The sequence below is a fragment of the Salvelinus sp. IW2-2015 genome, linkage group LG13 (assembly GCF_002910315.2).
Source record: "Salvelinus sp. IW2-2015 linkage group LG13, ASM291031v2, whole genome shotgun sequence".
NCBI lineage: Eukaryota > Metazoa > Chordata > Actinopteri > Salmoniformes > Salmonidae > Salvelinus > Salvelinus sp. IW2-2015.
Window position 1 is genome coordinate 50,046,181 of NC_036853.1, and position 13,564 is coordinate 50,059,744.

At 43.0% G+C, this 13,564-nt stretch overlaps 2 protein-coding genes across 2 annotated transcripts in view; both read left to right on the plus strand.

Annotated features, from left to right (window-relative positions):
* The window catches only part of sorbs2a (sorbin and SH3 domain containing 2a), a 103,129-nt gene extending 99,171 nt beyond the window's left edge, over nt 1–3,958 (plus strand). The window contains exons 25-27 of the mRNA XM_023998478.2: nt 1,188–1,225; nt 1,702–1,808; nt 2,927–3,958. Coding sequence (XP_023854246.1) covers nt 1,188–1,225; nt 1,702–1,808; nt 2,927–2,988 — 207 coding nt within the window. The 3' untranslated portion in view covers nt 2,989–3,958. The remainder of the gene's footprint in view (nt 1–1,187; nt 1,226–1,701; nt 1,809–2,926) is intronic.
* Nucleotides 3,959–7,688: 3,730 nt separating this feature from the next.
* LOC111971624 (PDZ and LIM domain protein 3) overlaps nt 7,689–13,564 on the plus strand; it is a 20,687-nt gene continuing 14,811 nt past the window's right edge. Inside the window, exon 1 of the mRNA XM_023998479.2 lies at nt 7,689–7,905. Within this exon, the coding sequence (XP_023854247.2) occupies nt 7,723–7,905 (183 nt within the window). The 5' untranslated portion in view covers nt 7,689–7,722. The remainder of the gene's footprint in view (nt 7,906–13,564) is intronic.

Here is a 13,564-nt window from a genome sequence, read left to right on the forward strand (position 1 = left end):
GGGACAAAGATTGTACTTTTTGGAGAAATGTCCTCTGGTTTGATGAAACAAAAATATAACTGTTTGGCCATAATGACTATCATTATGTTTGGAGTCGAGGTAAGTCAGTCAAGGTATTGTAGTGGCCATCACAAAGCCCTGACCTCAATCCCATAGAAAATGTGTGGGCAGAACTGAAAAAGCATGTGTGAGCAAGGAGGCCTAAACACCTGACTCAGTTACACCAGCCCTGTCAGGAGGAATGGGCCAAAATTCACCCAACTTATTGTGGGAAGCTTGTGGAAGGCTACCCAAACCGTTTGACCCAAGTTAAACAATTTTAAAGGCAATGCTACCAAATACTAATTGAGTGTATGTAATCTTCTGACCCACTGGGAATGTGATGAAAGAAATAAAAGCTGAAATAAATCATTCTCTCAACTATTATTCTGCCATTTCACAATTCTTAAAATAAAGTGGTGATCCTAACTGGCCTAAGACAGGGAATTTCTACTAGGATTAAATGTCAGGAATTGTGAAACTGAGTTTAAATGTATTTGGCTAAGGTGTATGTAAACTTCCGACTTCAACTGTATGTCTTTGTATATATGGGAAAACAGCTCTTGCATACAGYATGAGTGCTCAGGAGTTTGCAACTAAAGTGATTTTGTATGAAATTACAATGTATTCCCTATATAATGCACTAAACTTTAACTTTGTAAAAAAAAAAAAAGCATTATATAGGGAATAAGAATTGTCCTTTGGGACAATACCAGTGATTCTCTGTGGTCAAAATGGCTGCTCTTGTTCTTTCTGAAAATGGAGGCTGACGGCCGTCTGCCTTGTTGTGTCGCATTTCTGCTTCTCAGCCTCCTTTTAAGCACGACCTCCTCGCGGTCGATGATAAACCCCCCCGTAGCCCCGTCACGACCCGAAGGTCCTGTATGTCACCTGTTAGAGGTCGAAGGGTAGGGGCGTGACACTAGCAGCTGTGCATTGTGGGGAATGTAGTCTTTGTTCTCTAATAACACCCTGTTGGTTACACCTGTATTCGGTGCATGATGTTGTTTGACTACATTGTAGCGCATTTGTAGGGGATTGAGCATTGAGATTGGGTGTGTTTTTGTTCGTGGATTTGGGGGTTTATTTGATTCTGATAAGTGTGACTCTCAAAGCAGTGGATTTATCTCTCTCTCTCTCTCTCTCAGAGGTTTGTGCAGGATTCGCTCCATGGTGGAGGAGACCCGTAAGTAACAGYAGAATCTCAATCATCGTCACAACAATAATAATCTTATCATAGGACTGTAGCTATGTGGGKTATATTTCCATGGTTGTAGCCCCATCAGTCATTCTAGTAATCATCAATATCTTCATCAACATCATCTCAGATGTCCTACGTTTACATSTATTTCATTTGGAGTCTGACATTATCTGTCAGCATAACCTCCTAAATACTTTTACAATCAGCATTATCATCAACATTTTACTAGACACTGTTATTCAGAGCAATTAGGGCTAAGTGCCTTGCTCAAGGGCAACGCGGCATATTCTTCAACTAGTCCGCTCTGGGATTTGAACCAGCAACCTTTCGGTTACTCGCCCAATGCTCTTAACCGCTAGGCTACCTGCCTACATCAACATCAACCATCAATAATGATCTCATCACAAAGCYATAGTGGCGTGGGCCACGTTTCTCACACAGCCCTGGTTGTGTCCCCCCAGGTTCCAGGCCCTGTACAACTATCTGCCCCGTAACGAGGACGAGCTGGAGCTGAAGGAGGGGGACGTCGTGGACGTYATGGAGAAGTGTGACGAYGGCTGGTTTGTCGGTAAGAGAGGARAATAAAGTCTTCAACTTTTCCTCACAGAATCACAGTACTTGGTTGTTGAAAAGCTAAGCTGTTCTCTATCGAGTCATGACAGAAGATTGGAAATAGTTTCATGGTTAAGGAGGTTCGAAGGRCGCAACGTTCTGGTAGGCTGTAGTAGAGGGTTCTCCAACCCTGTTCCTAGAGAGCTACCCTCCTGTAGGTTTTTGCTCCAACCCCAATTGTAACAAACCTGATTCATCTCATCAACCAGCTGATTATTAGAATCAGGTGTGCTTGRTTTGGGTTGGAGTGAACCTACAAGACGGTAGCTCTGCAGGAACAGGGATGGAGAGCCCTGAAGCTAGTAGATTTGCAGCAGTGGATACTGTAATGGCATTTATGTTCAACTTGTACCCCACTCTCACCAGTTGGTGGTGCTCGAGTTCCTTGTGCGATCTACTACCTTTTAGTTCTACTGCCTGTGCCCTGAGTACAACACACGTCAGCCCCATCCTGAAAGTGCTTAGGAGCTAGGGGAAGTGCCTAGGGGCTAGGAGTTGTTTCAGAACAGGGACTTCCTCTCCCACTCTGAAATGTCCACTTAATCCATTTTGACAACTCAGCCGGATACCAAACGGCAGTATTATCCACTAAAGACTGGTTGCACTGAGAATGCATTTCCCCCCCTCTGCTAGGTCCTTGTTTTTCCTTCCTTCCTAAAAGTTCAGCCATGTTGCAATGGGATGTTTAGCTGGACGAGATCATTAGTTTCCTGATCTGGATATTGAGTACATTGCAGTGTGGTAGGAATGCTGCCATCTAGACAGGCACAGCTGCTGAAAAACTCAACTTTGAATGTATTTAAARGTGCAGGGAATCATTTGTGTTTTTTTTTGCAATATTTGAATACAGTGTTTAATACAGAAATTATCTGGCTAGTTTTCTCTGCGTATAAGAACCACTGAATCACTTCTAGTGAGCTGTGTAAACGGACACATTCGATTGTTGATTATTATTAGCCTTCATTAAACACGTTCTCTTTTACATGTACGACCTACAACGACGTTTCGTTGTGTCACCGTGGGTGTCCACATACAGTGGAAAATGTCATCTCTGTTTTTTGTGTTTTTGCAAAGGGACTTCTCGACGGAGCAAGCAGTTTGGAACCTTCCCAGGAAACTATGTCAAGAAACTATAATGATGAATCCGGTCCACCCCCGCACCCTCCTTGGACCCTTCCATCTCCAGCACAACCCATATTGGACACAACCAACCCGGAGTAAAAKGAAGTTGCTCCTAGACACTGATTTGGGTCAGTTTTGCACTTTCCCCASCAATTGGYTATGGTTAGGATTGGGGGAGGTGGARCTGACYCTAGATCTGTACCTAGGGGAAACCTCACCCCGGAACAACACGCCCCCCACTATGTCGGGTCATCCAAGAAGCCTTTCAYAAGCGTGTGCGACAACGTCACAACAAGTATTTTGTTTTAGCTCTAACTAGCCAACTCTTACAGGAGACTATTCCACTAACTAAACGGTTCTTTTCTAAATGATGGAGGAGAGGTTGAGGAAGATCCATACTTTTGTATTCCTGTCGCCTCAGATACGGAAGGAAGGGTAGCCAAACAAGATGGCCACCTTTTAGTGTTGACATCTGCTCTTATTTGATTCATTAGATCTATTTTGACCCGGTAATGTAATAACTTGCATTGATAAGTTGATTGTGTAACATTCCGAAAGGTCAAATATGGTAAAGAGAGAGTTAAAGATGCCAAGTAAACTGCCACTCAGGATTGCCTTGACATCATCATGTCAGCCATGTTTCTTTTCCCTTTTTCCTCAGTGTTAAATGAATACAGAGACCCCCCCCCTAAGCGTATTATCTGTAATAGAGGGGCTTGTTGGTATTTTCAGAGCAGTATTGTCATAGGACATTGCAACACATTTCAGTGTTCAGTCATTTGGCAAATGCTCTTATCCACATCGCCTTTCAATAAGCAACACGAAACAACCACAGCATTATTAGTCAAGAAATCTTCATCAGATGTTACATTTCATACACCAACGCAGGAACACTCACCTATTTCCCCAGTGAAAACGCTGATGCTGTGTAATCCATGATACCCAAAAGTGTTGCTGGATACCACAGGATAGGGTATGACATGTTTGGAGCTGTCTCTTATACACATCTAGATGTGTATAAGAGACAGGTCTAGAGCCTTCTATTCGCACTGGAAGGTTCTGGATATCTGCCCGCTATGGGTCTACAGTCAATTCCAGTTTCTCATAGTGTTTGCAAACTCCTATATGGATGAGTTATTTCATATGTGGAAGTGGCAATCGTTGATATTTTATTTTGAACCCTTCTGTTTGAACAAGTACAGTACATTTTGTACTTTTGATGGAAAATAATATTTATAGATTTGGGATTTTATTGATTGGTTGACTTGGCGTTTTATCCTTTTTCTCACGTAAAATTTCTGAGTACACTACGGGATTTTACAAGTGAAAGCTAGATTGGATTGTCGACAGGGCTTTAGGAGTTTGATACCGTTGGGAAAAACATATGCAAAAGCAACTAGTTTTCCCACTTTTTTCTGTATGTATAGATGTTTATAATGGGAAAAGTATTGAATATTGATAAAACGTCAGATGTCTCCGTCCATAGATATAACTCATGGAATGGATGGAGCAACATCAGTTTCTCAGCTTACTTTGTGTACTTTCTTTTATTTGAAGTGGCCTAAAGTGAAGTGTACTTTTGGCTCATTTCAACCACAGCAAATCCCCTTGYCATGTTTAAGATAACGAGACAATAGCTCACATTTGTTCCCAGTCAAGTCTGACATTTTACTTTTGTCAATATACAACAAACGTTCAGGTCTCAACAATAAAACAACCCTCCTTTTTGAAATGGTGTTATTTTATTCTATGACGAGGTTTTCTTTCTACGATTGCTGTTGAGTACCGTATTAGGATTGTTGCCACATTCATTGCCTTTGTCCAAATGGGATGTTTTACTTCACTCTAATATAATCAGATAAGCAGTGTAAATGAATGTGATTGAATTATACAGTTATGTTCCTGGAGTTGTTTTTCCTCTATAGGTAATTCTGACGGCGAACTTTTTTACTGTCCGGGATGAATGAAACGATTAGAGAGAGTGTCACKGCAATAGCTTATAACAATGTATTTGAATAACATTTGTTAGGCATATTTTTTTGTGTTCAATGAATATGATTTATGACATTTGTTTTGCCTTTTTCGTGTGTAAATGAGTATGTATTCATATAGGAAGGACACTGCCCGCAGAACAATCGTTTAAGCACCTTAAATATGTAATTACTTTATTTTTGGTTTCTGTCTTTGGTTGGTTTTGTTCTAGTTTATTGTTCTCCCCATCCCCTTTTCATTCACTTTTCCCTGGGTCGTGTTCATTAGGCACCAAAAGAAAACGGACTACCTGAACATGTCCAATAAGAAATGCACATTTTCATGTTCTGTTGCAAACGTTTCCCGTTGCTATCCCTAATGAACCCGACCCTGGCATGAGAGAGTACTGCGTGTCTGTTGGCGTTTTTTTTTTTTTTTTTTACGTCTTTTGTATGGAGCTGTAAATCGATGACACGATCCACTGCTTTATAAACTTCTTTTCTCACCCACCATCAGTTTGARTTGCCTTTCTTTCTGCTTGTCATTTTTTTCACACCACCTCTTCCTACATCCACCTCATTCGCCTCAAACAGCCATACCGCCATATCCCTATGGTGCAAAAATAAATAAACAACATTTATGCAAAAACAGAAAACTTTTGTAGTGGGTTACACTACTTTAAGGTTCTCTTTATGAAGGGTACCTCAATGTAAAGTGGTACCTTGTAGTGTTACCAGGGATAACCGCTCTGGAGAACAAAATTGAGTATAAGGGAATGTACTTTGCGCACAACTTAATAAGGATAGACTGTAACGTTTAACATATTTCTAGTCTGCCTTTGCTACCACTTTCGGGGACTTTAAAGGTTTTGGACTGGAGACATGGAGGATCCTCCGCTCAGATTGGAGTTGTTTATATTGAATCTGAAAGGGGGGCCTACAAGTGCGGATTCTTAGCTTTGTCCAAATGTAAACTCAAGTGGATGCATTGCAATGACGTTCTTATTACAAGTCTTTCTGCGATAATTTACGATTTTTGGGGACTGTATGTATTCCTAATAAATTCTGCCTGATAATTTCATTATTTTTCTCTCYTTGGAAAGTCTGTGAAAGCAGGCGAACTTCTTTTCTCACTGGTGTGACAAAAACATGGTTATACAGTAGTTAAGTAGTGCCGTTGTCCACGTAGGAATTACTGTACATTTGATACTGTATGCAATTAAACTGTATTTATCCCAAAAAACATAATTTGCCCCGGGATACTTCAACTGGTGACTATCAGAATAAAGACAAAGGAACCCTTTGTTGCTGGGTAAATCTGATAGATTTATTGATCGGACAAACAAACAAAAGGCTTATGTTTCGGCATAAATCGTCTCCATCRGAGCCTTCTGTTTAAGCTGGGCTGTAGCGCGTTTGGGTATACGTCTTTTCTATTGGTAAACTGAAAGGTTAAAGTTCACTCTGCCCCAATATGTATTGGACTGTATTGTTGGATCAAGACGATTTGAATTGTTCTATGTGAAGTAGGTACGTATTTGGAGACGTGTATGTGTGTGTGTGCGTACGCTCCTTCTACATACACACACCATCCCAGACATCCTTTATTTGTGTAGGAGTCAGCTCCTCCCTAAACCTGTCCCCRTGGCAACTGTACAAACAAACCCGGACTGATACGTCTTGAAGGAGGTATGTTAGCCRTTTCAGGAGATCGACACTGAGGGGAGAACGAACGACTTTAATAATAATCATCATAATTGGCCATCCATTGTGTTCGTTGGCTTTCTTCCTCGCCCGTAGACATTATGGAAACAGACTTAATGCACAGASGGAGGGCTGACAACTTGAATAGATTAGGTTGTCTTGCTTCAATGCTTACTGTGCGTTAAAGTTGTTATGCATATATACACATAATAACTGCTTGTGTTTGACGGATGAGTTAATTGCATTGGATATTTCTGTAACGGTTTCAGKTAGGCGTGAGCGAGAGAAAGAAAAATTGCCTCCGCTAATGGGAATGTAACCACCTCTGACCTCGTTTCTGTTAAACACTCACTGTGTAGAGATAGAGAAAGAACAATAGAGAAMGTGAAACGTTCAGAACAGAATGGAGATTGGTTCATGTCCAGATCAGACAAACAGAAAAAGAACGAGAGATCTCGAATTAAATGAAGAGCGCGAAAGAGAGGCGGGGAGGAGAGCCCTGGCTYTGGGCCGCTCCAGATCAATAGGGCCTGGAATGCTGCTGCGCCTGGGGGACCTCCAGGGCCTGAGCAAGGAGCTGCGCCGGCAGACCAAATAAGGGCAGGAGCAGCCGGAGAACCAGAGTGTGGAGGGGGGGCAGTCGGGCTCCGAGGCAACCCAGGGACAAGGAGAGACAAGTGGGCCGCCTGCTCACAGACACTGGCCTATCGCCGCTCTTCCCCTGGATGTTCACAAGCATACAGGTGGAGCAAGAGAGCGAGACACTGCTGGAGAAGAATGACGCTACGTGAGTTGGATGAGTTGAAGTGTAACGAGTATCATGTTCAGAAACAGCGAAAGAGCTACTATGTCCGAGAAGGAGGTGGAAAGAGAGGGAGTCCAAACAGAAGTAAAGGAAAGCAGGAGAARGTGTCGCCAGCCAAAAGAGAAAAAGAATGAGAGAGCGAGGGAGGGAGGGAGAGCTGCCTCTGGTCCTGAGTCGTGCCAATGACTTCACTCAGGGGGTGGGGTTTCCCCCCCACCCCTCTGCTAGTATAAAAGGGTACATGACTAAGTTGTCCCGCTGCTCTGTTTATGARAACCCTGCTGTGTTTGGGACACACACACCAGTGTACTTCCAGCTACAGGAACAGAGACACAGGGACAAGGGACAGAGAGGGGGACATGCCACTGGACGTTGTCCTAAACGGCCCGGCCCCGTGGGGTTTCCGACTGACCGGGGGCAAGGACTTCAACCAGCCCCTCACCATCTCCAGGGTAAGAGCATGTGTACCTGATACGTTCAGGTTGACAACGGGTGGGTGATTGTGTGTTTACAGYATGTGTTGCATGTGTGATGTGTGTTCGAGCATCTTTGAGTGGGCCTGGTGCTAGGTGTTTGTGTGGGTGAGGAGGCAGTCGTAGGGAGGTGTGTGTGTGTGTGTGTGTGTCTTCCTACAGTGAACGCACACAGTCCGATATACAGTACTCAACCGTTCCACCATTGTGTTCTGTGTGTAGAGGGTTATGTTGATCCGCTATGTCTTAGCCTATGGTGTGCGTGTGTCTCTCTTTCTCTCTCTCTCTCTCTCTCTCTCTCTCCCCCCTCCCCCCTTTCTCTCTCTCACTGCCAGCATACTTGGCTCACCTTCCCTTTACCCTCTTGTCTCAGTTAAGTAGCTGCGCTAAGATGAGAAACAGCATGGAAGAGCTCAGTGTATTAAACATGACTGACTGTGCAGTAATTTTGCCAAAAAGGCTGCATCCCAAATGAAAACATATTCCCTATATAGTGACTAAGGCCCATAGGAATCTGGTAAAAAAGTAGTGCACTATAAAGGGAATAGGAAGCAATTTGGACACGGTCGTTCCCTAACATAGAACAGCTCAGATACTTACAGGGAAAGATCAATGGATTGTGAATGTGTGTTTTGGGGATGTGTGTGTTGAAGCGTGATACAGCAGGGGTCTTTCCATGGGGTGGGAGCATCCTCACACACACACACACGCACACACGCGTACATGCACACACACACCCGTGTTCCAGTACATATCTGCAGCTTAGTTTGAAATAGCTGTTTGCATCATCTACTGACACACACACACACAGCAGCTGAATGAACACAGACGGTCGGGAATGGATTAATAGCTGGTGATCAAAGCGCAGTCTCCTGGCTAGCCATCTAGGTTGAGTTATCCAGAGAATGCCCTCCATTTAGCTCAAGTCAACACATTAAACTGTGTGTGTGTGTGTGTGTGATCAGCAGCATCATCATGTGTTTGTGTTAGCATTGTGCGTTTGTTTGTGTGTGTGTCTGTCCGTCTCTGTGTGTGCGTATATGTTGGAGTTTTTAACACTGGCAAGGTGCGTGTGCTTGTGTATGTGTGTGCGCGTGTGTAACCATAGGAGTATCAGTAATCCCTGTCGTGTGTCTAAGTTTAGGCCTGACACCAGGGCAGGGGGCTAAAAGTTACTGGGGAGATCTGTGAATCACTGACCCTTGGGGGCCACTGCACACCTGTTGTGTGAGCAGAGAACCACAAGCTGAAGGAGAGGAGGGAGGGAGGGAGGCAGGCAGCCGAGAGGGAGGGAGGGAGGGACAGATACTGGGGTCTCTGCCATGAAGTGTTTATTATCAAATAACTTTTCAAAGGCACTGCAGGTGGATGATGCCCCTAACCACAGATCTAGGGTCAGATTACCCAATCCCTAAACTTAACCTTAACCATCAGGGGGATGAAGTACAGTCTGAGTCAGTTTCAGGCACTTTTCACTTTTTTCCCGCTGATTGATTTAAATCTCCTCACATACCCTTGACCCTGTCCGTGTGTCACGTATCCCTTCATAATCCACCCACTAGACAYGCTCTCATCACTTTACTCCCGACCTCTCACAAAGCAGCCGTTGATCAAAGCTTTTTAAACCCTCTCTGCGTGGTTTTATCAGCTCTCGTTCGAAGGGCTGCTCACTTGTAATGAGATTTAGCCACTGCCACATTCCTCTCGCTCGCAGAGCTTGAACCCCGACCTTCRACCTTGTCTCAACCTCATCTTCCTGGGCCATTTTGGTCAAAAACATCCCCTTCTTCGTCGGATTTTGTTTCCAAATGAAAGTGTAAACTATCTCCAGGACGGATGACGAGTGGTGGTTAAATTAGCTGCGGCYGTGCATTTTTGGCTGGGACTGGAAGCTGAGTAGGGAAGAAACTAGGGGCTGTGTTCAGTAGCGTGTGTACAGCATAGCGAAAKAGAAATGAGTTATTGTAGTAGCTCCCTGTTTCAAATCGTTGCTTTCTCCCTCCTGAACACAACCCAGGTGTCCATCCATGCAGGAAACTGTTGGCCCTAAACCTTCAATGTTTGCAGATCTGAAGAGTGGGTAGGTTCCAGTGTAGTGGAGAAGCTTCCGCCATATTGCTTTTCACCTTACAGATCTGCAAACGTTTAAAGGGCCAAAATGAAGAGTTAGGGAGCGATCTGTGACTGACTGTTGGAATGGATAGGAGAGTAGTAAAAATGATGCACATCCCAAGGAGATGCAGATGGTTGTCTAGGAAAAAGCCAAAGTTACAAATGTTCATCCTGGGTTATTTATAGGCCTATGAGTTAAGAGCGAGAGAGAGCACGAGAGAGCGAGAGAGAGAGAGAGAGCACGAGAGAGCGAGAGAGAGAGAGCACGAGAGAGTGAGAGAGAGAGAGAGAGAGAGAGCGAGCACGAGAGAGAGAGCACGAGAGAGAGAGCACGAGCTCAAATACCAGCGAGGGCAAGTCACTTTATACAGAGAGAGAGAGGTTTACCTCCTGACTTTATACACAGTGAGGTTTCAGCCATGTACTTTGGAGGCCAGGACACTGTCAAGTAGACAGGCTACTAAAAACAAACTGCAAAATCTGCAACGAAATCTACTTTTGAGTTGGAGTTTTGGTATCGCTTTTAATTTGTATGAACATACAGAGCATATAGTTGTGGGATGTTGTGCACAAAATGCAGCAACCCTATCAACAAAATTGGGTCGTCAAAACGTTGCCATRTGGTAATTTCATGACCAACCTTCTCCCAATCTATATGCAACGACGTGTTAGGAGGAAATAGAATCATGCAAATCTATGCTTTTATTAGAGGTTCTATCGACCAGAAGTGGTTAAAGGTGGTCTACCTCACTAGCGTATCAATTAGGCCCAAAGAGATTTGTTCAACTACAATCAGTCACATAGATGATGAGGTGGTGCTGATATAGGGCAGGCCAATCTAACTACAGACAGATGACGAGGTGGCACTGATATACTGTCGGCCTCGTCATCATGTCTGTAGTTAGGTTGGTCGCGCTGTATATCAAGTGCCACCTCATCATCTGTCCTGTAGTTAGGTTGGTCTGCTGTATATCAGTGCTACCTCGATCATCTGTCTGGTAGTTAGGTTGGTCTGCTGTATATCAGTGCTACCTCATCATCTGCTCTGTAGTTAGGTGGTCTGCTGTATATCAGTGCACCTTCGTCATCTGTCTGTGAGTTAGGTTGGTCTGCTGTATATCAGTGCACCACTCGTCATCTTGTCTGTAGTTAGGTTGGCTCTGCTGATATCAGTGCTACCCTCATCATCCTGTCTGTAGTTAGGTTGGTCTGCTGTATATCAGTGCCACCTCGTCTCATCAATCTGGTAGTTAGGTTGGTCTGCTGTATATCAGTGCCACCGTCTCGTCAATCATCTGTAGTTAGGTTGGTCTGCTGTATATCAGTGCCACCTCGATTCAATCTGTAGTAGTCTGTTCCTGTCTCGACAGTGCACTGTCATCAACTGTGTTAGACAGTTGGTCGCTGTTCTGCTCCTGTATATCAAGTTTGTTGCTGCTGAAATCTCCCTCGTTCATCAATCGGTTAGTAGCGAATTGAGTCCTGCTCTGTATCATTGATTGCTATCCTTCTCCCGTCATCAATTCTGTAGTTAAGGTTGGTCTGCTGCTACATATCAGACACCACCTCATCATCTGTCTGTAATTGTTGGCGCTATACGGACTGTATCCAATCGTAGTTTAGGTGGCATGCTGTATTTCAGCTAGATCTATACTGATAGTCAAAGGCCCTTTAAGGCCCAATTATCAGTACACCATGGGTCAGGTTCTGTTGTCAGTTGGTTTGGTCTGCTGTATATCAGTGGGACCGACCCGCACCTGGCTGGTGAATGGACTGTTTGGTCAGATCATCTAGAATGCTGAGAGTAATGATTTGGCCTAGCCGATAATGAGTCAAGATGCCACCGTATAAAAAAAAAAATTGTAGTCATCTTGGCTGTAGTTAGACCTATCGCAGCCTGGCCCTATATCAGCACACCCAATCCGACCCTATTCATAATCTCAATCATCTATATGTGACTGATTTGTAGTGTGAAACAAATCAAATCTCTTGGCTAAATTGATAACGCTAGTCGAGGATAGACACAAAAACCCACTTTATACCACTTTTCTGGGTCTGATAGAACCTCTCTCTATAAAAGGCATATAAGATGATGTATGCGAAAATTTCTATTAGTCTTTCATATGACTACCATTCGATATATTCCTCTTTCTCTTGATCGTGCTCCACCATTCTCTTTCTATATTTCATTCTCTACTCTATTCCTCTAACATGATATCGATCGTTTGCCAAATATGTAGATTAGGGAGAAGGGTATTGGTGCATAGAAATTCAACACCATAGTGAAGCTAACTGTTTTGACTGTAGAGACCGAGACCAATTATTTAGTTTTATGATAGACGACAGAGTTGAAAAAAAAAAACATTTTTTTGTTACATCAGCGGAAGTGATCCCAGTCGATGATTCCCAGGAAGGACCGATATAAAGAACAATAGAAGCAAGAATGTTAGACTTGATTAGCGCTGCACCGTTCTGTTGCACCCAAAAATCATTAAACACTCCACAACTAATATGCTTTGTAGTCGTATGATTCATACAAATTAAATAGCGATACCGATAAACTTCTCCCAACTCAATAAGTTATGTATTTCTGTCTTGTTTTGGGAGCAGATTTTTTTTTTTATTTTTACATTATTTTTCCAATTTTCTTCAACTGATAATCAACAACTCCCAGGTGACTAGGATACTCACTGCAGAAGGAAAGGAGGAGAAGGGGGTAGAAAAACGTAGAAAAAAAGGAGATGTGCTCATAGCGATGTCGCGGACCAATATAATTGTGTTCGTGAAGTATTTTTTTTTCTTTTTCTGTTTTGTGTTTTGTTCTTTAATATAGGTAATGTGTCGTCTCCTTCCGTCGCGTTTAAGCAAAGGGAAGGAAAGGGAAGGGAAAAAAAAAAAACAAAAAAAAAAAAAAGAAAAAAAAAGAAATAAAAAAAAGAAAAAAAAAAAAAGGAAGAGAGAAGAGGAAAAGAAAAAAAATATAGAAGAAGAAGCCAAAAAGAAAGAAAAATATAAATCAAAAAAATTATAAATATAACCGAAAAAAAGACAAACGACCACTTTGATAAAAAGAATAAAACGTTAGAGAAAAAAAGAAGCAGCAAGAAAAAAAAAGGGATAAAAAAAAAAGGAAAAGAAAATAAAAGGAAAAAAAAACAAAAAAAAAAAAAAGAATAAAAAGGCAAAAAAAAAAGAAAAAAAAGGAAGAAAAAGAAATTCGGCCTCCTGGGCGGGTTGGGGGTTGCAGATTGGCGTTTGTTTTTAGTAAGCCTGTCTACTTGACAGTTCCTGGCCTCAAGTAACATGGCTGAAACCTCACTGTGTATAAGTCAGGAGGTAAACCTGTCTCCTCTCTGTAATAAAGTGACTTGCCCCTCGCTGGTATTTGAGCTCGTGCTCCTTCTCTCGCTCTTGCTCTCTCTCTCTCTCGTCCCTCTCTCTTCTCTCTCACTCTCGTGCTCTGTTCTCTCTCTCGCTCCTCTGTCTCCGGATGCTCTCTCTCTCCGTCTCTCCGTGCTCTCTCTCG